This window comes from Lissotriton helveticus, chromosome 1_1 (genome assembly GCF_964261635.1).
Source record: "Lissotriton helveticus chromosome 1_1, aLisHel1.1, whole genome shotgun sequence".
In the NCBI taxonomy this organism is placed as follows: domain Eukaryota; kingdom Metazoa; phylum Chordata; class Amphibia; order Caudata; family Salamandridae; genus Lissotriton; species Lissotriton helveticus.
Window position 1 is genome coordinate 430,418,886 of NC_136057.1, and position 24,956 is coordinate 430,443,841.

Below are 24,956 nucleotides of genomic sequence, written 5' to 3' on the forward strand. Positions count from 1 at the left end.
ATATTATACACTGTAGAGAATCTGGGAATATTAAAATCATATTTGATCATTTGTTAGTGCTTAATTGTTTTCATTGATAGTTGAAATTACTGCCCAATGTGTACTATCGGATTTACCCCCAGACACAGAAGGGGTAAAACCCTTTGTTACATCCGCCCCTGTTTAACAAGTGATTGATAGCACAACACCTGCCTAACACCCCAGGCTTTACATATTCAGTGCAAGGTGTAGTGACTGGTTCCTGTAAAAAGAGTGCTGTTACCATACACATGGGATAGTGGTGAAAACATCACACAAGGCTTTCCAAATACCAACTGTAGGGTAGTGCCCCTTTTTGCATGGTTACCCCCTAACTTTTTGCCAGATACCTGATGCCAACTTAACTGTGTGTGTGCTGGGATCCTGCTAACAAGGCCCCAGCTCCTGTGTTCCTTCCCAGAACTGTACCTTTGTACCCACAATTGACACATCCCTGGCCACTGGTAAGCCCCTTGTAAAAAGTACCAAGGGCACTGTGACCAAAGAAGGCCTCTAAGGGCTGCAGCACCTATTGTGCCTCCCGTAGGGACCCTGCACCTCAACACCCACACACTGCCATTGCAGGCTGCGTGTTTTGTTGCAGAGAAAAGTGAAGTCGACATGGCACACATGCCTGTGTGCCCGGCCTCCGACCCACTGCCTGTGGCCTAGGTAAGTCACCCCTCTAGCAGGGTGCACTAGACCACATGTGAGGGTACAGTTGCATGAGCGCTGTACCCCTACAATGTTCAAGTCCATTCTTGGGCATTGTAAGTGTAGAAAAGCCATAAAGGGTGATGGTCTGGGAGTTGGTCATTACGAACTCTACAGCTCCATAATGGCTTTACTGAAACCTGGTAAGTTTGGTAGCAAACTTCTCAGCACATTAAAACCACACTGATGCCAGTGTGGGATTGTATATAAAATGTACTCAGACTGCTCTACCTTGCTCTGGTGCACCAACAACAACTGACTCCCTATCTCGCATTGCTACTCGTGGATTTCGAGAAAGCATTTGATTCCGTGGACTGGTGGTATCAGGAGGCGAAGATGGACTTTGAGCCCCCATTTCGCAATCTGGCCAAGACCCTTTACTGCAAGCCGCGGGCCCAGGTGATGGTTAATGGAGCCCTTTCGCGCCCCTTCCCCATTGGGAGAGGCACGAGGCAAGGTTGCCCCCTCTCGCCCCTCCTTTTTGCGTTAGCGATGGCGCCCTTTGCTTCTCTCATCCTTGCGGACCCACTCCTCACCGGGTGGCAATGGCCTGGTCTGGGGGAAGATAAGATTGCCCTCTATGCTGACGACGTCCTGATCTTTCTGTCGGACCCAGCTTGCTCAGGGCCCTCCACCTCTACAAGCGGGTCTCTGGTCTCAGATTGAATGCGGCCAAGTTGGTTCTGGTCCCTCTTCATCTGTCGAGAGAGTGTTTCGATTGGCAGTCCTCGATCCCTCTCCGGCGGCAGTCATTACTTGGGGATCTGGCTGACGCACCTCGCTGAGCTCGCATGGTCTCTCAACATCAGCCCTCTGGTGAAGCGGGTTCGTGCTGACCTCCTTCGATGGCATACGTTGCCACTGAATCTCAGGGGCAGGATCGCTCTTTTCAAGATGATGGTCCAAAGAGCTGTGCTGAAAGAGAAAGAAGAGTATGACAACTGCTTTGGCCCCAGCCCTTCCGGCCTGTCCCGACTTCAGCTTGCTCCCAGCAAAACCCCAGCGTGTCCATCAGCCATCCAGAACCCAGAGGACCTGCCTCCCCTTCACCGAACAAACTTGGTCTCCCATGAGCAGCAGATTTGCTCCGACTAAAGACTCTACCTCTCTTGCTTGTGGTCGTCCTCAGGAAACCTCCTTGACTGAGCCTGCAGCATTTCCAGATGGAAGATCTCCATTGAAAACAACTGCTCCAGACGTCTTCTGGTCACTCTGCATCTGTCTGCATCTGTGCTGCTGGTCGTGCAGCTCCTGTGCTGATTGTTGGCCCCTGCAGAGCTGATCTTAACCCCAGGAACTTTGCTCCCACAACCAAGTGGCCTTCTCATAGGCAGCCCCTAACTGACTGCCCCATACCCCCGTTCGCTAACATTGGGCCCCTGCACTCTGCACCCGGGCGCCCTAGTGCCGCTGGTGGTGCAACTTGACTGCCTCCTGAACTTTGGGAACCTGGTTCTAACCCAAGACACCCAGCTTTGTAGTTCGTTTACTTACCTGCAAACCGATAACATTCTTTTTCTCCAAAGGAACCCATTTTTTAAACATTTTTATTACATTTTTCCTTCAGTCATCTTACCAACAGTCGTACAATTCAATCAGGGCCATCACTTCGATGGTCCTATCCTCAGAATGCAAATCAGCAGCACTCAATATCCAGTATCTCTCGCCTAACTCCCCACCCACCTCCCCCTCTACCCCCACCCCTCCATGTCAGTGTGCCCCCCTCTAACCCCCCAATAAGATGGCATAAACCCCTTGTGCTCTGGTACCTAACTCCCTGCTAAGGTTATGTGCAACTATGTCCAATTCGGAAATCCGGTGGTTCCAGCTAATCGTTCAGGTGTGCTTCGTGCCCCTGCGCCGGGTCCGCATCTCGTCTCAGCCTAATGCGCGGCAACCGTCGCATGTCTGCATGGTTCTAGGTGGTCCCGTCCCCAGTGTGCTCTCCGGCGTTCCCCGCCCCCGTCACTAGTCCCTGACTCGCTGGCGCATCCTCCCCATCCGCCTCTGCTGTAGATTGAAGTTCTACTACCAAAGCGCCCCAGGCCCTTGCCGCTTCTAGCGCCTTGTCAGTAGAAGTGCGTCTGGCTAATTGTAGTCGGAGCATCCCTTCACTGCTCGCCCATTGCTGGAAACTCGCCCGCCATCTCTGAAAGCTGGGTCCCACTCTCGACTTCCAATGCATAGTGAGCTCCCTCTTTGCCATGATCAGCCCTAGATCGAAGAATTTGCTAGTAATTTTCGTGGCGGTTGTATGTGGGAACCAAAGCAGAAGCCAAGCCCCCATTCCCACTTCAATCTGACGCTCTGTTACCTGGTTCAGACATGCCACCACTTCCGTCCAATACGAACCCAGCCCCGCGCAAGACCAAAACATATGACCAAAATCAGCACCCTCCGTATTACATCGGGGACACATCGAGTGAGTCCCCCCAAAAGCTTGTTGAATTTTAACCGGCGTTAGGTAAGCTCTGTGCAGCGTGAAATATTGAACTAATTGAAACCGGGCATTGCGCGTGCCTTTCCAGGCCCTCCGCACTAGCTGTGGCCAAGCCGTTTCAGGTATCAACTGGCCGAGGTCCTCCTCCCAGTGACCCTTTAGCCTATCCAGAGGCGGTAGGTCCTCCAGCACCAGTCTCCTGTATAAACAGGTGACAGCCTTGAATTTGCCAGCAGCCATCGTGACATATTGACAGCCCAACGATGTGGGGGGCTCCACCAGGCCCATCTTCCACTGTTTCTGGATTCCCGACACTAGTGCGGCATGTAGCAAAAAGTCTCCCCTTGGCAGATCAAAGGCACTCTGCAGATCTTGGAATGACAAAGGGGCGCCGTCCCTATATGTCCCTTATTATGTGGACTCCACACTATTCCCAGCCGGCCAGTGCTGACCAATCCCCGCCATGCGGAATAGCAGTGCACATGCCCAGAGGAATCTCCGGCGCATATGGGACGGAGATTCCCGCTCGTTTCTGGCTGCGCAGCCAACATTGTCGGATGGTGCGCTCTTTGAGAGTGAGTTGATCCAGCCTAAGTTTTTGCTGGAGCACTATAAAGGACAGCATGTGGCGGGGAATAACTCTGCCCTGAGGTCCGTCTGGGCCTCTAAACTCGTGCGCCACCGCCTGTGTGAATTAATCAAACGTTGGATCCACAGAGTTTTATTCACTGAGGGATCAAATGTAATGAATACAAAGGCAATTAAATAGCTGTATTAAAGGTTATACAGTGCCCCGGGAGGGAGGAAGGAAGTGATAAAAGTGAGGATAAGGTAGTGGCGGGATTGTGTGACAGTAAAATCAAACATTTGAAATTGCGTAAAGCTGTGATTCGTCTAACAGCAAATGCCAAAACGGCTAATAGTAACCAGAATTATTGGTAGGCATATTCCACATGGTATATTAGATATACATAGTTCAGGCGTGGAATTGCCACAGGAAGAACAGTCGACGTCCATATCAATTGTAGCTTTGCATTCTTAGGCACTTTAACCTGGTGCATTAGGCATGCTAGCCACTGCTTTTCTGTACTCTCTGTCTGACTACATTAGGGAGGTATTGCTGTTGTTGGGACATTCATAGTTGTCAAATGTCTCACTTCAAGTAATTCTTGACCTTTTAACAGACACCACATTTTATACTGAGCCTTGAAATTGAAGCAGTGACACTCTCCCGTACCGAGCACCGTGATTAGTTCAATCCTAATTAACTTCGGATTCAATCCCCGTGACGTCCCTTACATAAATAGCACCGAGCGAGTGTCTCGCTCAACGATCGGTGCCGCCATACTCTGACGACGCCGCAATCAATTTCTGACCCCTTGAAGTACTGCTAACCGTGTGGTTACCTGCCCCAATCCCTTGGTCCTGATGAAGACCCCACAGCAAGGATCTCAACCTCCCCTGCATTGATAAGAGGGTCGAAACGTCGACTGTTGTTCTTCCTGTGGCAATTCCACGCCTGAACTATGTATATCTAATATACCATGTGGAATATGCCTACCAATAATTCTGGTTACTATTAGCCGTTTTGGCATTTGCTGTTAGACGAATCACAGCTTTACGCAATTTCAAATGTTTGATTTTACTGTCACACAATCCCGCCACTACCTTATCCTCACTTTTATCACTTCCTTCCTCCCTCCCGGGGCACTGTATAACCTTTAATACAGCTATTTAATTGCCTTTGTATTCATTACATTTGATCCCTCAGTGAATAAAACTCTGTGGATCCAACGTTTGTTTTTTGATTAATTCATTGAATTTTGCAAATTGTGTCAATTGTTGTTTTTGTCCACACTGGGACCCCCTCTTCTTTGTAACTATTCAACCCAGGTCCCAGTGACTATGATTGGGTAACCCTCCTACTTATAAACCGCCTGTGTGAGCCACTGCAACTGCGCTGCCAAGTAGTACCACTCGAAATCTGGAACTGCCAGCCCCCCCCCTCTTACCGCGGCCGCATCAGGGTGGTCAATGCTACTTGCTTCTCCAAAGGAACCCATGTTGTGGCTTTTCCTCTGAAAACGTCTGTCAACCTGTTTTTCTTGTATGAAAGAAAAGTAACTTTACTTTGAATGGTAAATTGTTTACTTACCTTTGTGTTGTACAGCCCATAGTGTGATATCTAGGAAGACCACGCCAAGTAGCTGAAGTAACTAAAAGATAATACAAAAGTAATCCAAAGTATTTTCAAAGTGTTCTGAACAGTTTTTAATTCAAACAATACAAACCTGTAACGATTCCGAATCCAGCCACAATTGTATTTCTGTGTACTGCATTTGAAAGTATATTTTACCTACCTGCGCTAAGTTCTGCTAGGTTCTAGAAATAAAACATAAGTACACCTTTTTTTATACTTACCTAATTGGTCTGGATTCAGTCTGAGTGTGTGCCATCAGTTCTTGCCTGAGTGAATGCAATAAATGCTTAACACACCCTCTGATAAGCCCATTTGCTCGACCACACTACCACAAAGAGTGATGTTAGGGATTATCTAATTTAGCCTCTAGGAATCCACTGAACTCTGTGCACACTATGCCTTACTTTGGTATCGTATATACAGAGCCTGCTTCCTACACCTACAAAATTCATAGATTCATGGTGTCTCATTGTTACGGGGAAACTTCCAGCAAAGTCCTTGCTGTTTACCCAACTGCAATTTACTGCTTCAATTTCAAGGCTCAGTATAAAATGTGGTGTCTGTTAAAAGGTCAAGAATTACTTGAAGTGAGACATTTGACAACTATGAATGTCCCAACAACAGCAATACCTCCCTAATGTAGTCAGACAGAGAGTACAGAAAAGCAGTGGCTAGCATGCCTAATGCACCAGGTTAAAGTGCCTAAGAATGCAAAGCTACAATTGATATGGAGTTATTCAAAATTGTTAAGGTTTCACCAGCTCCTATGCAGTTGGCAGGGTTGATGCCTGTTAAATCTCATAATATTCAGTAAGAAGTAGGCGAATGACTCCCAACTGTTCCCTAGAATATGTTTAGTATAACATTTGCATAGAGTGCTCTTACTTTTTTAAATCCATTATTAGTCCTGTAAACCAGAAAATGCCCTGAAATTGTGAGCTAGAGAGGTAATGAGATGCAAGAGAGGATAATGCAAGTGTGGATGAAAGTGAAAAACAACACTTTCTATGCTTAAAACAGTCTAACATAAGTCCATTGGTCACACTTCCAATGGGAAGACACTGCATGCCCTGCATTACTTCTCCTTTCAATTAAATATGTGCTTAATAACAATCATTGCAACAAAAAAGGTCTTTAAACGCTGAAAAAAACTTTTGCAGGTTAGGCAGCTCAATAAATACTGATGAGCACTGAATTCAGAATGTTTGGAAAAGCACTGTCTAAACACCACTGAGATTTACAATGAATAAGCACTGACAACAGAGCAGCATAGAGTTCTGGAATTCATTAACAATTCCCATTAGCAGGCATTAGTGGCTCAGACACCCCAACACTACCAATAATTGGAAAAACGTGACCCAAGTTTTCAAACTGCAGTGTTGAAGTGTGGGGCTTTGCTTGGATTTTGGTTTGTCTATAGCTGATCATAATTGCTATAATGGCGTGCATCTATATTCATTTTGGTTCTCTCCTGTCTGGTTAGGGTCCTCGACCAGCCTTGTTTGTGCCTGAAATTTCCTTTGAGCTTCTGGTGAAGAGGCAAGTGAAACGTTTGGAGGAGCCCAGTTTACGCTGTGTGGAGTTAGTACATGAGGAGATGCAGAGAATAATACAGCACTGCAGCAATTACAGCACACAGGTACCTGGCAGAACTAGATAATCTAATGATACTTTCTTTCTTTTTTTATTGGTTATTATTTGAAGTCCACTTTAGGATCTCTGGTTGTAAATGTTAGCCATTCTGTCTTGGTTTGAACTTCATAGACATGTTCTATAGTCCTCACAATGTTCGGAAAACAACTGTTACAACCACACAATGCATGAATGTCACCAGCTATTTCCAGTCCTTTTTCACACACTGTCTTCCTAACTCGAGGGCTTTAGCGTGTTTTTAAGGAGCCTCTTACGCAAGTTATGTTTTACAATTTGTGGAGGATTCATCAAGAGTTGGGGGCGGGCACAATCAAAACTTTGTGGTTTGATACCTGCTTTTCACATTATATCTTATCCAAACGCCTAGCATGTGAAGGGTAAACTTTTCATTGGCAATTACATTTTAAACCATTGGTGCACTCTGATTATGTGCCAATTGAAATACTTGCTCATAACATTACGTTGTCAGAAGTTACCATTTTCTCCACAGCCAAGCGGCTCAATCAAATACTGATGAGGACCTCTACCAGTTTTCATTTGACCTTTTTCTGGGTACTGGGTACTGGAGCCGTATGTTGTTTATTTCTGTCACTTTATGATGAATGCTAGTGGACCTGCATCTTTTCTTGACATCATTGACCTGTCTGAGAATACAGCAAGCACCATGACTTGTATTGTGAAGATAGTTTTGCTGCTGTGGAGGACTTCAGTTCTAGGTGTGTCCCTTGTCTGGCATAATTTCTTGTTAATTAGTAAATGTTAACTTTATATCTTCCCAGTCACATAGTTGTTAATAAAGTATACAAATATACTCCGTTGTATTGAGATCTTTTATACCTCGAACCCAAGAAGGCTTCATAATTGGCTTCAGGCAACACAGCGAAGGTAAGAAGTTGATCCAGTCTTTCCTTTGAGTACTATTGAGTCAACACCAAACATTTTATCGTAGCACCGCATTACTTATTTTTTGTGTTACGTGTTATATCTGTTGTAGAACACATTTGAAAAAAATCCTGAAGGATGATACTAAAAGAAGGTCACATTTAATACAGTAAATAAAATAGATATATAAAGCCTCACTCTAAATATTTATTTCTAATTTAAAACCATGGTTTTATGCACAGTCTTGATAGACATTTGAATTGTAGGATGGCCATCCTATAGATGACTACTTGCCTTATGTTCTGAAAAGTCTTGCAAGTAAAGTATGTGTTCAGTTATTAATCTTCCAACTTACATTGCAAACTAAGAATGATAGGAAGGGCTGCTGCTTTCTAGTGTTCCTTATGTCACAGGATTTCAGTGGTCACTGGTGAGCCGAGAGTCAGAGGTGGAGCCGAGAGTCAGAGGAGTCGGAGGAATCGCGAGAGAGCCGCAGAGCGGTAGAAAGCAGAGCGGTAGAAAGCAGAGCGGAGCCAGTGCAGAGCTGAGCTGCCCCCCCCCACACCACCTTAGCACCACCTCTATCGACTGCTACTCTCACTCGCTACCGCCATAACTACACTATAACCCTAAGCCCCCAAACCGCGATCGTTATCGCCGCCGCAAGCAAGTAGCCGAGGGAAGTGCTTGCTCGGCGGGAGAGCAGCAGAACGCAGCAGGCGGGGAGCCCACAGAAGGGGAGAGCGAACGCGGTGGCGAACGGAGTTGGAGGTGAGCCGCTGCAGCGCTCGTAGCAGGGGGAGCCCTTACCGCAACTGGTCCTGTCCTGGTCTTGTACCCCCCTCTCCATCGGGGGGGGGGGGGGGGGGGGGCCGGGGGGGTCCCTGCTATCTCGCAACTGCGGCGGGCGCTGAATAAACTGTATAAACTTCAGCCGGTCATGCTTGGGACAGTGACTGACAGCCGCCACTGTCAGCAGCAGTGTTTGCAGTGTTTTGTGTGCCCACCAGTGTCTGCCTGGGTGTAAAACCACAGAGGATCTAATTAAATCGGCCCCCTGCCTGCCTCATTGCCGCCATCAGACCACAGCATCCAGCCTTTCCCATTCATCTATACACCCACACTGACCTGTTCTGCCTGCGCCTGCGCCTCCATCTCGCACTGGCTGCTTCTTCTGGCTGCTCTCGGCTGATTTTGGTCGCTCTGGTGGCTAGGGGGTGCCATACATAGTGGGCCGCAGCAGACAGGACAAGGAAAGACACGTGGCTACCCCTGGTAGAGGAGGTGGTTAAATAAAATCAAGAAAATCAGGAAACACACACTAAACAAGGAGATAAAGTGTCTAAAGCGTCCAAAAAACAAGGAGAATGTGGGCTATTAATTCGAACAAAGTTACCTGGCACCAGGACCTGCCTGGATTCATTTGAAATTACCAGGCTGTGTTACAAAGTCCAAAGCGCCAAAAGGGAGACCAATTAAGGGGTGAGAAAGCAGGAGCCTTACGATACCGATCAGGAACAACAGGTATAACAGCCCGTTTTTGATCTCAGGGAGAGAGTCACAGATAGATAGTTATCCTAGGCAGGGAACCTGACATGAGATCGGGCAAAGAAAGGCGGAGCATTTTAACAGTAATTAGCAACCGGAAAAAGAAAAATAAGATCCTCAAGTTGCCCACCGACTGCCAGGAGAAATCAATGAGAACCGATGCACTCAGCAAAACAGAGGAAGATACCTTAGTTAAATTTGTCACAGAAGGGGAATCAGAAGTAGAGGGTCCGGTGTTCGTCCAGACCAAATCACAAAAACTTCTCTTCCAACCCAAAATTTACTCTAGATTTGCCTTCATAAAAGACGCCGGGGCAGTGCTGAATCACATGAGCACCACACAGAAGGGTCTTCCCTCCCCTTTGCGCCTGGAAAAAATTCCCATAACAAATCTAGATAATTTAGACTCCGCATCGGCTTTGGCGAGCTCCCTGAACAACGACAAATCAATAAAACTCCACCTTGACCCAACGTCCAAACCTATGACAGATGTAAACAGTGACCAAGATAACGAAAAAGATGGGAATAAACTCAGGTGGCAAAAAGAAAGCTTAGAATGCAGCAAAGAAGAAACCCAATTAAGAGCAGACGAGCATGATGAAAAAATTAAAGAGACGGGCCATAACAAGTACCCAAAGCACCCCTTAACTCAAAACCACTCAAACCACTCCATTCCATTCAACAATCACCCCTTGGGGCCACTGGAGTGTCTTTGGAACCAAACATCCTAATCCAATCCAGCCATCTTGGCTCAATTACAACTCGAGACTCCGCATCAACAGCCGCAAACGGCGCAGCTCCCCTCCCAATCTTCCATCTCCCCATAGGAATACAGGAGGGATGCAACGATACTGATGAACTGGAAAAAGGAGATGGATGGTCTCAACACTCATCTACAGATAAATTCACAGCAACCAAAACAAACGGCATCTGGAATCAAATTAAAACCACATCCCCAGAAAACAATTCCATCAACAAACCGCAGGTTCGGTCCCCGGGTACAGCTGGAACTAACTCATCCTTCCTGACAACAGAAGAGTGGGAAAAATGGTGGATACATGGAGGAGCCCAATGTTCCCCCTAATTTTTTTCCTCTGTGTGCGGCAGTGTGAGGTCTCTGTGCGCTCCAGCCACGGCAATGTGCGCCAAGAACCTAACTGCGTGTGTGGGTGCAGCAACAGGGGTTCTGACACTGGGGTTCCTGCTTGATTGTGCAGATAAATAACCTAGGTATTGGAAGTGAGGTGGCCTGTTTGATGGGGCAGGCAGGGCTGGACCGAAAAAGTATATGAAGGAGAGAATGAGATGGCGCATTGAAAGCTTTCCCAATCTGATATTTGGAGGGTAGCAATGGTGCATTTTAGTTTGTCCTTTAGTATAATAGCTATGCCGCCCGTCTACCCTTCCTATACGATCTGAGTATTTGAAACCCAGAGGGAAGGGCCATCAAAATATCCAGAACTGAACTATCGTTAAGCCAACATTCCATAATAAACAAAACATCAAAATCTCCCTCTTCCATCAGAAGCGGTATTTCTATTTTATGTTTTGGAAGGGAACGACTATTAATTAGGCTTAACTTCCAGATTTTGGCTTCCGGTTGTAAAGGTTCGATTCAATGTAGTCTGCCTACTGCCCTTTAAGCTCACGGTTACACTGTGCACATACCTTAATTCCCTCATCTGAATTGCATAACCCAGAGTACTTAAGAAGCGAGTGCGGGAATGTACAACCCACAGATATCTGCAGCAGGTGCATTAACCTGACAGGCTGTCTCACTGGGACCAGAAGCATAACTTTCACATTAGATGTCTTTCTAGTGGGTGCATTCACCAACCAAGCAATGTAAGGAGAGTAGTTCTGCCGCAGAGTTCAATCCACTGAGCCATCTAACTGGGATTCAAATATGGAACCTGATAAATCACAGGCAACTGGAGACAGTTCATAGGTCTAGTTCAGGGCCCTTATAGGTAGTGCTTTCGGGAGCTAATGGCCCTACGAATCACAGAGGGGAGAGGGAGAAATTATTTTGTCCCATCGTCCCTCCCTCGTCCCCCCAATCCAAAATCTGGAAGGGATATATCTACTGCGTCCCCCACACTTCCTATGCTCATGGTTGGCTCAGTATCAGCATCCTGGGTGCAGGGAAGGTGGGTTCCTTGCCCCATGGTGCTCTGACCAACTCTCACCCAGCATCAGCCACTAGGGCCGCAATGAACACACATAATGGGGGTGACCTTGGATGCCACCCCGAGGACAAGTAACATTGTGCAGGTGTGCCCACTCCCCGCTGATGCCCCTTTTATGTGCACTCATCCTGCAGCTTCGGCACCTCGTGATCAGGGCCCTTGCAGCGCACAAGGGCCAGTTAGGAATTTAAATACTTACAGCAAGTCACAGCGCCAGCAATGCACAGGCTCCATGGCAGGTCCACTAATAGGACTACAGAGAACCGGTAATCAGTACGCTGCCACCATTCACCAGGCGGTTGAAGTTGAGCTGGGGATCTGGAAGATCTTCAGACCCATGAACAGGTTGGACAGGTCCCTGTGTGTGAAAGCCACCATAGCAAGTCTCTTGTGTGTTAAGCAGGTGATGAGGTCCTGGTGCAGGCCATGGGTTACCAGCAGGCCCAGGAAGGCAGGCCTCCATCTTGTCATGAAGGCATCCCATTGCCCTAGCTCACATGTGACAGCAACGGAGGCCCTCTGGCCAGGTTACCTCTCCTCTGTAGCGATGCATGGAGCTTACCAGCATGCTGCCGATGGCTGTGCATAGACTCAGTGCCTTGGAGCCCTCTCCATCTCTAGAGAGCAGACACAGGAAGCACAGGGTGACAAGTGGGCCACAATGGGGGCCCTCAACAAGCTCCGCTAGGCAGCTTGCTTAGCAGCACAAGACGTGACGTTTAGGTATCACATTTTAAGGATATATACATTTTGCAACAAAATAGCTTTGTGGTGTAGGTAGTTGACTTTCTGTTAAAACACAAAGTATGACAATAAGCATCTGATTATTCGATTCTTTTTCTTCAAGTTTCCTTTGAATTTTGCACAGTGATTTTAAATAGATGGTTTAGACAGGTTACATTCTAAAAATGATTATTGTGTTACAAAGGTCCCCTTCTGTCAGCAGGTTCTGCTACGACTACGCCATAAAGTGTACCTAGATTTCAGTGGTTCAAACAAAACATGACTACCCGAGGAAGAAATCCATGAAGTCAGAAGAGCCAGTGGAAAGTTAGGTGTGGTATTAAAGTTCTCCTTCTGGTAACCGAATTCTGTACCGCAGTACGCTCTTGCAACCTTGGAATGTTGCAAGCCACTGTACTTGGCTGTGCAAGATCAGGATGTCTACGGCAAAGAAGGGAAACATAAAATACCCAAACTCTGCTCCTAGCATCCCCGGGACATCTCTGCAACATTTCCTAAGACAGTGCCTGTAAAAAAGGCCGCTGGATCAGGAACCGCCTGACATCATCACATAATGGCCTTCTCTCTACCATGGACTCCTTTACCACGTCTTTGACTTGACTATTAGACTGTGGTTAATATTACTGAAAGATAAATGTTTGAAAGTTACTTCTTTCTTTCTTTGACAGCAAGGCAAACTTTATGCCATTAGCTCATTAGGGAACAGAGAGTTTGCCTTTGAGCAATAGAATGGCATGCTGTACATGTTGATATTCAATGTACTGTGTTTCTTTTTGTTTTATATTTGCAAGTGTTTTTGCGTCATCTCATATACATGTTTTAGTGGGAAGACCCAGGGGCTACAGAAACCAGTGAACAAAACAGACAAAGCCTCCTTAACAACACCCAAAGGGATGTTAATGGCCTGTTAAATACTTGTGAAAAACTCGGGTGTGAAGATTACGTCCAAGCCCAGTCCACAGTAGCTCAAGCTACCGCAGCCCAGTCTGAGTACAGGACGGAAGGAGGAGGGGTGTGGGCGGGGGGTGGGGGTAAAGCCCTTTTAGTCCTATGGGTGTTGCACACCTGCTCAATTACAGGGACCTGGAGGCAGGTCACAGGTCAATAGCAGGGCCATGCTAGGTAGCGCTCTTGTGCGCTAATGGCCCTGCGATTTACAGAAGGGAGAGAGTACGAGAAACGGCCTTGCATGCTCCAATTCCCGCTGAAACTTGTTTTTGCAAATCCGTTTGAGAGAGTGCTGTGAACAGCTCGGCGCTGAGGTCCAGGAAAATAATCCATGTCGGAGCTCTGTAGATGCTGTGGGCTGTGAAGCCCTGTGAGAGCCCTGCAGGTGTGCCAGTGCATGAGGTACAGGGGGCACTGCAAGAGATACTCGAGGCGCTTTGGGCTTGCTGCATTTCTTCTCTTAATGGAGCACGGCTGCGGTGTGATTGTAGGCCATTGTGGAAATATTTATGTTAATTGCAGCGCATTACGGTGCTGCAGTTAACAAATATTTCCTCAATGGCCTACAATCACCTCGCAGCCGTGCTCCATTAAGGAGGAAATACAGCAAGTGCAGGAGCCACAACAACCAGAACATTGTCATTTTTCACGCCGCTCGTGTTATAAAAACGGCGGCGCGAATGATCTCCCGGGATGTGTTGTGGGTGCGCGCTCCACAGGCAGCACTGCGCGCTCGAAGAAACAGACATGGGCGTGCGCACTGGCGCGCACGTTGCTGGGAACACAGGAGGAGCCCCCTGCTAACAAAGTATTTATGGCATTTCTATGGGTGGGAAAGTGTGTTACGTCACCGCAAGACATATAAAGCAAGATACATGAATCGCCAAAGGCTCTAACTACAGAAGAGAGCAGTCTATGGGCCTCACTTCTAAACACCATGAATCTCTCGACAAAAGCCATGGAATACCATTCGGATAAGATGGATATCCAATTAACCCTTCTAACCCGCCTAACCACACATGTCATTAACATCGACAACAAGTTATTAGATCTGAACGAGTTGATTAAAAGAGCCCAATCAAAAACTACAATCAACCCTCCAAGCTGCACATGTTATTCAATCATCGACAAACTAGCCACTCTGCCGGCTGTAATGAGCGATCTCCTAACAGATATAAAGTCTGCAAATAACTTCCAAAGAGAAGCAATGGTAGTTGGAAGCGAAGAAAGAAAAAATGCAGACTATGCCTCAAAGCTAAAAACAGAGGCTGCGAATCATCTCAAATCCACCACGGAGTCAAACAACTTAAAAGCCAGATCTAAGGAAACGTACGAACTTAGCATACACCAAGAGGGTGTCCATGACGGATAAACTTCACATCGGAACAAAAGCTTGAGATTAGAACAAGCGGGATCCTCACACTCGCTCCAACAAGAACAAGAGCAGCAGTGCAATCCTAGTGAGCCGCCAGATAACCCAGAAGCCGGAGACCGATGGCTTGGCAGAAAACAAACAGCAAAACAAAGGCGGAAAATAAAGAGAAAAGGGAGAAATAAAATATGCACCATAAAATCCTACTTCCAACAAGCAAATAAAATGGTGTCAGATCCAGAGATGGAACAAGGAAATACTCACGATGAACCAAATTCAAAAGTTAGGCTGAGTCCCCCTAACGACCTTGCTCTATTGGGACCAGAAATATCATCCTCACAGACCAAACACTCAGAAGCTGACAAAATTACGGTATCAGAGGCAGAAGTGACAAAACAAGAATATCCAGGGACAATAAATAACAGTGCAACAAATTCCTTAGGTTCCCAAAAAGTGGGACCAAAAACTGCTGAAAATATGGCCTCACAAAAAACAGGAGGCTCAGACCTCTGGGAACTAGCCATCACCATGACCCCAACCATAAGGATAAAAGAACCTGAGGTAAAGTTCGACAAGGAATCACTGAACTGGAGAGGGCGAGCCCCTCAATCCCCTGGAATACTTCAAAGAACAGACCATGAAATAAAACCTGAACAATCTCTGGCCAACATCATTTACGACACCCACAACTCAATTGTCAATACGGAACCACAGAACCAGAGAGGGCAAGCTCCTCAAGCTCCCAGAACATTCCAAAGTACTGAATTGGAAACAAAACCTGAACAACCTCTGGAGAACGCCAACCACGTCGATTACAAATCAAAACTATTCATCCCAGAGTACAGATCTAAGGGCCGAGAGGACATTCTAAACAGAAGCAACATCCTTCGAGTTCTGAACTCAATTACAAACCTAGGAAGATTAAATACCCAAGATTTAGAGGTTGTAGAATTTATCACTTACAAACATCTATCTGAGCAGGAAATAACAAAAACGACCTGGATTTCCGGAGAACTGGCGGGAAAAATCTTAAGAGGAAAGGCAACTAAAAGCATGAGGGATTCTTATAAAACCGTATCACAACCCCGGCTACCCCGAACCATTACTCTGCAATTTTCAAGAATACGTTAACTCAACCCAGAACAAAGGTTGCCCTGATGCAACCAAAAAATCCATATTGAGAGGAGCCCGCGGAAGTTCAGCCGAACGAAAGGCCAGAGATCCCCCTTTGCTTAGAAACAAAGGAGACCCAGATCCAAAGCAAGAATGGGATTGGGTAGCAAAAACAATCAATATCAGGCAGACCGGGCCATGACAGTCCGAAGATCGAATTAGAAATGGCCCAAAAACAAAGCCGCCGCTAAAACTGTGTTCCTGGAATATAAACGGGCTAGGTTCAAAAACTACCAATAAAGACCTATTGTTATACTTCCAGCAGCATGACCTAAATCTATTACAAGAAACCTGGTTGGCAGAGCCGTTCCACCTTCAGGGCTTCAAAACATACCATCTCCAGCCAGGAGAACCTCAAAATTCTGACACCAGAAAGGAGGCCTAACTACATACACCTCGATAAAAACAATAAATACAGCAAAAGAACTGCTGAATAAAAATACATCTGGAATGGAAAATGAAATTACTGCAGTCCAGCTGGAAATATTAACCCCGGGAACAAACAGACAAGAGTTAATCCTGGTCAATACCTATCTGCACCCAAAAGGGAAAAAAAACGGCGCAAAGTCCCTGGTGTTTGAACTGACTAAATTAATAACGGAAGTTGAAACTCCGAACCTTATTGTATCGGGAGACTTTAATATGTTCCTTTCAAAGACCAAAGGAAAGAATCATCCAACAGAAGATCACTTGCATGTAAGGGGGATCCCTCCATTGGAAGGGTGCCCATGGGGCAAACAAACAAATCTATTGAAAAGCCTACTAGAGGATCTAACAAATCTGGGCCTGATTTCGATAAACGGACGAGCAACTTTCCACAACTCGAACTCCAGCTCAGCGATTGATTACACCTTTTTATCTTATTCACTTTTCACATTAGTACACGATTTTAAAATCGGCACATCTGATTGCAGCGATCACCTCCCGCAGGAATTGACACTGAGGGCACATGGGACAGCACTAAAATTTCCAACTAATGTGCAAAAATGAACGACCTCGGCAAATTGTAAAAGAATTAAATGCAAAACTAGTGATCCAGAAAAACTTGCGAAAGATGCCAAGATGTGCTGGGAAAGTGTTACACCACTGTATGACAATAATATATTTGCCTGGGAGACCTTTTTGAAAACCTTTGGCTTAGCTAACACCAAGAACAACTCCTCACAAGAAATCTATGCACCAACAAGCCAAAAAAAATTACTCGCTTGCCGATAAGTAACCTAAAAATTCATCCTAAGACACCCCAAACCTGTAAATTAACGCTAATAAAAACTGCAATCAACAGAACACTTCGCGAGCTGCGGAAAGACGGGAGTGACAACAACTTACTGACCAAATTGAGGTCAGTAAAGATCAAAAAGAACAAAACCCTGTGGCGAATAAAACAGGACTCCACAGAAAAAACATGGGCGAAACTGCTTTACGACTCTAGAAATAACAACAGCGCGAGATTCTGGAACAATGTTAACAAAATAGAGAATCCTAACGCCCCCGGAGTGAACTCCTACATTACGGAGGAGATCTGGGTAAAATATCTAACCAACCAGTTTAACAATGAAAAAATCCGACAAATCTTATCAAAACCTAGAGATCCGGGAGGAGAGCACGAAGGCCCCAAAGCCTCCATTTGAGGAGTCCAACTTCCCATGTTCTATATTACAGTTGAAGGGACGAATTGCGAAAGGCCGGAAAGAGGGAGCCTCAGGCCCAAACGAAATTCCCCCCATCCTCTACAAACAAGAACCAAATTACTGGGCCGAGCAACTGCTCCCGCTCTTTTTAGAAATCTGGATGGCAAAACAAATCCCGACCTCTTGGAAGGGATCAATCATCGCCCCGATTTACAAAAAAAGGCAACAGGAGTGATGCCAAGAACTACAGGTTCATTGCCCTTATAGACATAGATGCCAAATATTTTTCGGGGCTTCTACTAGAAGAGCTAACTGCTTGGGCGTCAAAGAAAAAATTAATCCCCATTAATCAGACTGGATTCCAAAAAAATGAAGGGACAACGACAAGTTCAAGTTCAGAAATTTGTATAGCGCACTACTCACCCAGAGGGTCTCAAGGCGCTTGGGGGAGGGTGTGTGCATTACTTATCGAATAGCCAGGTTTTTAGCTACTTTCTGAAGGAAAGGTGGTTCTGTGTAAGGCGGAGGTGAGTGGGGAGAGAATTCCAGGTTTTGGCCACTAAGTAGGAGAAGGATCTTCCTCCCATGGTGGATCTATGGATGCGCGGAACTGCGGCGAGGGCTTGATTGGATGATCGCAGTTGGCGGGTGGGTGTGTAGAAGGACAGTCGTGTGTTGAGGCATTCGGGTCGTAGAGGGCCTTGTGTGCGTGGGTGAGGAGACGGAACGTTATTCTCTTGTTGACGGGGAGCCAGTGAAGGTCTTTCAGGTGACCGGTAATGTGAGCTTGACGGGGGATGTCCAATATGAGTCTGGCTGAGACGTTTTGGATGCGTTGGAGTTTTTTCTGTAGTTTGGCTGTGGTTCCGGCGTAGAGGGTGTTTCCATAGTCCAGTCGGCTAGTGACCAGTGCGTGGGTGATAGTCTTTCTTGTTTCGGTGGGGATCCAATGGAAGATTTTTTTGAGCATACGTAGGATGTTGAAGCACGATGATGATACGGCGTTGACTTGTCTGGTCATCGAGAGGGAGGAGTCCAGGATGAAGCCCAGGTTACGTGCGTGGTCCGTTGGTTTGGGTGCGATGCCCAGGGCCGGTGGCCACCATGAGTCGTCCCAGGCAGTGGGGGATGATCCTAGGACGAGGACTTCCGTTTTGTCCGAGTTTAGTTTTAAACGGCTGTTCTTCATCCATTCGGCTACTTCTTTCATTCCTTCGTGTAGGTTCGTTTTGGCAGTGTTAGGGTCTTTGGTGAGGTAGAGGATCAGCTGGGTGTCGTCTGCATAGGAGATGATGTTGAGGTTGTGTTGTCGCGCGATGGATGCGAGGGGACTCATGTAAACGTTGAAGAGGGTGGGACTGAGAGATGAACCTTGTGGTACTCTGCAGATGACTTCGGTGGCCTCTGAATTGAATGAGTGAGGTGGACTCTTTGGGTTCTCCCGGCGATGAACGAGATTATCCAGTCCAGAGCTTTTCCTTGTATTCCGACGTTGCTGAGGCGTTGTATGAAGGTGCTATGACAGACTGTGTCGAAGGCGGCGGAGAGGTCAAGTAGGATGAGGGCAACTGTTTCTCCGTTGTCCAGTAGCGTTAGGATGTCGTCTGTAGCAGCGATGAGGGCCGTTTCGGTGCTGTGTTTGGCTCGGAATCCGGACTGTGATGAGTCAAGGGAATTGTTGGATTCCAGGAAGGCGGCGAGCTGACTATTGACGGCTTTCTCAATGATTTTGGCAGGGAATGGGAGGAGTGAGATGGGGCGGTAGTTCTTAAGTTCAGAGGGGTCTGCTGTGGGTTTCTTCAAAAGGGCGCTGAGTTCGGCATGTTTCCAGTTTTCTGGGAAGGTAGCGGATTTGAAGGAGCAGTTGATGACATCGCGGAGATAGGGTGCGATGATGGAGTCTGCTTTGTTGAAAATGTGGTGAGGACATGGGTCGGTTGGCGATCCTGAGTGGATGGAGTTCATCAGGTGGATGGTGTCTTCAGTAGTGATTGGGTTCCAGGCGCAAAGGTTGTGAGAGTTCTGTATTGGTTCGGAGGTGGGTGGAGTGGATTGTTCTTCGGACTGGTTTTCAAAGCTGTTATGTATGTCGGCGATTTTGTTGTGGCGAGGTTATCGTCGGTGCTGGTTGTGATTCGGATGGTGTTCTTATGGACGATGGCGATGCCTCCTCCTGTTTGGTTGGTGCGGTCTTTTCGGATGATCTTGTACGCGTCCGGGATGGCTATGGCGATGCCGGGCGCTGATGAGGTGTTCATCCAGGTTTCTGTAAGGAAGGCGATGTCCGGCGATGCAGTGTCGAGTAGGTCCCAGAGTTCAATGGCGTGTCTGTGGACCGAGCGGGTGTTGAGCAGGATGCACTTTAGGTGGTTAGTGTCTGAGCTCTGTTTGGAGTTTGTGGATTTGGTGTGGGTCCTGATGCAGTCGAACTTGCAGGAGTGGCAGGTGAAGGGTCCATGGGTGTGTCCTGGGGCGGCTTGGTAGCAGTCTGGGAGACGGCCGGGGTTAAGTGCTGAGAGGGTTGCGGCGTCGTACGTTAAGCGGGCGGAGTGGGTCTTACGGGGGGCAGGGGGTCTGGCACTGGGCGCGGTTCAGGCGCGGACGGACGTAGACGGGCTTACCTTTGGCGCACCTTCGGCGCGACCGCTGCACGTGAACGCTGCGCGGAAAGGCATCTGTCATATGTGGATAGTGGGAGGGGGAGGGGCGAGGGAGGATCAGCTGGGAGGTGGGGGCGGGGTGTAGAGGACGGGCTCCGAAGGCACAACAAACAACAAAATGGCAGCAAAAGTGAAACTAGAAGCAGACTGGGGCACAAAGACAAATTAAATAACTTATACAATCTGTGATGAAAGCGCTACAATATCGATGCACAAAACAAGCAACGCAATTTCCAGTCAAAGCTACACAGCGAGCGCTACAACTGGGACTGCACAAATGAATACAACAGTGCTTAAGTCAGCTAAAGCTCTATAATTATTTCTAATGCTCGACAATGCTTATCGCAGTACAGCGCTATGACGGACAGCAGTCAGCAGTTTTTAAATGAGCAGATCAGAGCAAAGAGCGCAGCCCAACGATACCAAAGGAGAGCAGGGAGCGTGGGGAGCGACCGCTACTGAGAGCGTCAGGCTGGTCACAGCGCTTCTCAGGACGGGGGCAAGGCTATGTAGTCAGTGGGAGGGAGGATCAGCTGGGAGGTAGGGGCGGGGTGTAGAGGACGGGCTCCGAAGGCACAATAAACAACAAAATGGCAGCAAAAGTGAAACTAGAAGCAGGCTGGGGCACAAAGACAAATTAAATAACTTATACAATCTGTGATGAAAGCGCTACAATATCGATGCACAAAACAAGCAACGCAATTTCCAGTCAAAGCTACACAGCGAGCGCTACAACTGGGACTGCACAAATGAATACAACAGTGCTTAAGTCAGCTAAAGCACTATAATTATTTCTAATGCTCGACAATGCTTATCGCAGTACAGCGCTATGACCAACAGCAGTCAGCAGTTTTTAAATGAGCAGATCAGAGCAAAGAGCGCAGCCCAATGATACCAAAGGAGCGTGGGGAGCGACCGCTACTGAGAGCGTCAGGCTGGTCACGACAAACATTCTAGCCCTTTTCTTGTTAATAGACGCCACAATTAAACATAAAAAAACATTATAAGTGTGCTACATTGACTATTCAGCTGCATTTGATAGCATAGATAGAGGAAAACTCTGGGCTAAGCTCTCAAGTTGGGATGTTGACCCCAAATTGTTGAATCTACTGATTTTATTGCATACAGAAACCTGGATTCAAATAAAACTGGGGGCAGGCAATTGTCTATCAAGAGAAATACCGACTACATAAGGGTTGAAGCAGGGGTGCGTTCTCGCACCGACCCTGTTTAATCTCTATTTGTCCAACCTCTCCTAAGACCTTGACAACTGCAATCATCACGCCCCAAAGCTAGGTGGCTTCACTTTGTCCAACTTACTGTTAATATTATTAAGCCAAACTCCCGTAGGCCTCCAACACCTCATTAATGCAACAAGCAATGTTTCCGAAAAAAATGGGCTAAGTATAAATTCAGAAAAATCAAAGGTGATGATATTAAATCAAAAATCTAAAAAACAACCCCCACAATGGTTTCTGCACGACCAAAAGATGGAAACAGTCAAAGAATATAAATACTTGGGTATAATCTTCGAGACAAAAGGCTCATTTAAGCAACAAAAAACGGCAATTAAGAACAGACGGATTTCACTGGCCATCACACTAAAAAGCATTAAAAACAAAATAGCGGGCCCAAATTTAATCCCCCTCCTAGACATACTACAAGCAAGACTGTTGCCATCGATAACCTATGGCAGTGAATGTATGAGAGGGAGAGATGAGGTCACCTTAGACAAAGTGGTATGCAAAACCATGCGAATACTTTTCAGTCTCCCCCAGTACACCTCGCCAGCACAGTTAAGGCTTGAGTTCGGCTTACAGAAACAACAAATAGCACGCAAGGGTGCTTACATAAAATGCTGGCACAAAGTAATGAGTGCCAAGATGGACACTCTGAGCACTTACCTTTGGAAAGAGCTGGAAAAAAATATGGACTCCCCCGCAATGGTCTATCTCCAAGCAGCTATAAACACCCTTGTGCTAAAAGACCTATGGGATTCGAGCTGTTCACACAAATGCTTTAAGTGCCTCGTTAATAAAACTGTGAAAATAAAATCCTTGGAAGAAGATAAAGCAGCACTAACCAAGAGGACTCGCGGGTGGTTCGTGATCCAGAGCTACACCAGGCCCCTACCACAGGTATACTTGGGCACTGGCTTCTCAAGGATGGCGAAGGAAGCCTTTCTGCAGTTGCGGATGGGGGTAATTCCATCAAAGAACATATCCCCCTGTGGAGACGCTTGGATTCTAATACTAAGTGCAGACTCTCCGATGATCCAAAGGAGGACGTTCTGCACTTGCTATGTAGCTGCAAAGCTTTAGATAGTGTTCGAAGGAGTCAATTAACACAGCTTTGGAACCAAAGACATTTGCGAACTCGCAGACAAGCCTTGTTGACCAGCTTTAAGGGAGAAGACATCCAATTAGCCTGTAGACGGGGTCGCTTTATGAAATTAGCAAACCCAGCGCTAAATCCAGATGCTAGTGAATGAACTTGATAAACTCTGAACTGCTTTTGTACATATATACATTCCTTTTTCATATTTATTAACATTGCAAATTTCGAAATGCTTTTTATATTAAAGTTTTGTACTGAACTAGCCTGTATCCTTTAATCTTTCTATTTCTTTTATCCGCTTTGCAAAAAGTCCTCAATTCTGTATTTTTAGATCAATTGCAAAGATTTTTATTAATCATGCAATAAAGAAATTACGTCCTATTATGTCACTGTGACTTACCTTTCTGTGGCTCTGGCACCACTTTTCAGGAAGGTATGAGGAGACCCAACTTTGGTTGGCTTGACCCTTGGCCCCACTAGCTGTCCGGTACTGGCATGATTTTTCAGACTCAACCCTTCATGTGATCTGCTTTTCCACCCATTTCCAGGACAATCAACATGTTAAATTTCCTCCCCTTCACTGTGGCATTGCCAGGCTGCTATTTGGTTGTATGTTATGGTATGTGACTGCCTCATGCCTGCCTTCAGTGACTGCTCTGATCCTGCCATGATCTGTTTGGGCTGAGATTCTCCTGTGTCACCCGCTGCCCCAAATAAATGAGCAGAAGTGCTTGATGCTGTTTTTGGGCCTTATCCAGTAAATAAATATTCCTGCTTCTCCTCCCCACCTCACCACTTCTGCAATGTTGAGAGGTGCATCACCAGACCCACCTTGGATTGTTGAAACCCATCTTTATTTAAGCAAAGTACTGCGAGGAAGACTAGTAACTTACGTCTGTGCCTGGGTACTACCCAATATGAGTCTCTCATGTCATATCCTGGAGCAGACTCAGAGCTGTGGCACTGATTGTCGGCAGAGGAGGACTATTTCAAGTTTCCATTTCAAATCTGGTGACCTGAGAAAATTCAAGAGATGACGAATTTTTAGTTAGGTGGAGTATAAACTAGAAAGAAAGTTACTGAAAGTAATCAACTTCTTCATCAAGAACATATAGTTGCAGAGTTCTTAGCCTTTCACATAAAAGGCTCACTTCTATAATGGCCTTCATTTTTCACAAAATGAACCCTTTTTCACACTTGCACAACCTTCTCAGATATTAACATTAATTGACTCTGACTAAGTTTGATTTCTGTTGATCAAGCTACCCCTCCCTTGTGCTATAGAGATCTTTTGAACAATTGTCACATGGGAGAAATAAATAAATTCTCCCAATCTGCATCAAGTGTCTCAGTCCCTTAGGATTCAATAGTTTAGACATTTATTTCTTCAGTTATTATTAAATAAGTTCGATTTTTTTAAAAATCGTGTTTTAATCCATAAGCAAACATATGTCGTGTTCTTTTTTTAACTTTCTCCAGTATTGGATCTTTCATAGATTCACATGCTTGAATCATCCCCGTTGTCGTAGTGGGTGTCCCACGGTATACATATAAAAGTAGTAGATAAAATTACCATAGGCTACCATGCAATGAAAAGTCAGTGCAATAGCCTAGCCACCTTCTTTTGTAAAAATAACCATATCCAACCAACAGCCAATCAGGCAGCGACACCCTCTAGAACAATCTCAAGAGAGGCTAGGTTCCTCAGATTTTCTACCGCACGTCGTGTGAAAGGGAGTCTCCCTGAGCTCTGCTCAGTTTTCTCTGTTTTCTCCAGTTATCTAGCAGTATTCTCATAAAATATGTCTGAATATCCAAAGAAAGGTCTCTTCAGGTCGCGTGAATCATGTGGGGAAAAGAGGCTGCATGCTGAGGATCCACATAAGAGCTGCATCTACTGCCTTTGCCCTCAACACAAGGTAAATGACTGAAAAATCTGTAGAACCACCTTCTCTACAAAAACCCTCAAGGATAGGGAGGGTAGTTTATTGATTTGGCTACAAAACCTGAAGTCAAAATCTGATGTTTGCTCTGAGGATAAGGAGAGCTCTACCTCCCTGGCTTCAAAGGAATCTCCTAAAAGGAGAGAGAGCGAGATCTCTTGAATCTCCTGAAGTTTCCAAGAAAAAGACATTAAAAAAGTCTTGTCATGAAGAGGAAGGTACCTCACAAAATGGAAAGCTTCCATTTCCTACTGAGGAGAAAAGCCATAAGGAAGATAAATATTCTTCTATACAATCCATGAAGATATCTATCTCAAAGAAGCTTGTACCACCGACAGCGTTAATTTCAGGATCACCATTGACAAAAAAAAAAACCTCATCGTTGAAAAAAAATCTCCATTGCCCATGGCGGACTTGACGACTGTTCCGTTGACGCCGCTTTCGGTGACGATGATTGCTGTACCATCGTCGACCTCATCGTCGATGGCAACACTGACTATGACA

At 46.2% G+C, this 24,956-nt stretch overlaps 1 protein-coding gene across 6 annotated transcripts in view; it reads left to right on the top strand.

Annotated features, from left to right (window-relative positions):
* Positions 1 to 24,956, top strand: part of DNM1L (dynamin 1 like) — a 747,198-nt gene that overhangs the window by 474,567 nt on the left and 247,675 nt on the right. For all 6 annotated transcript variants that reach the window (XR_013606882.1, XM_078673807.1, XM_078673806.1 and 3 more), the window contains one exon: positions 6,856 to 7,011. Coding sequence is in view for 5 of the 6 variants with exons in the window: in XM_078673807.1 (XP_078529933.1) it covers positions 6,856 to 7,011 (156 nt within the window). In the remaining variant the exon portion in view is untranslated. The remainder of the gene's footprint in view (positions 1 to 6,855; positions 7,012 to 24,956) is intronic.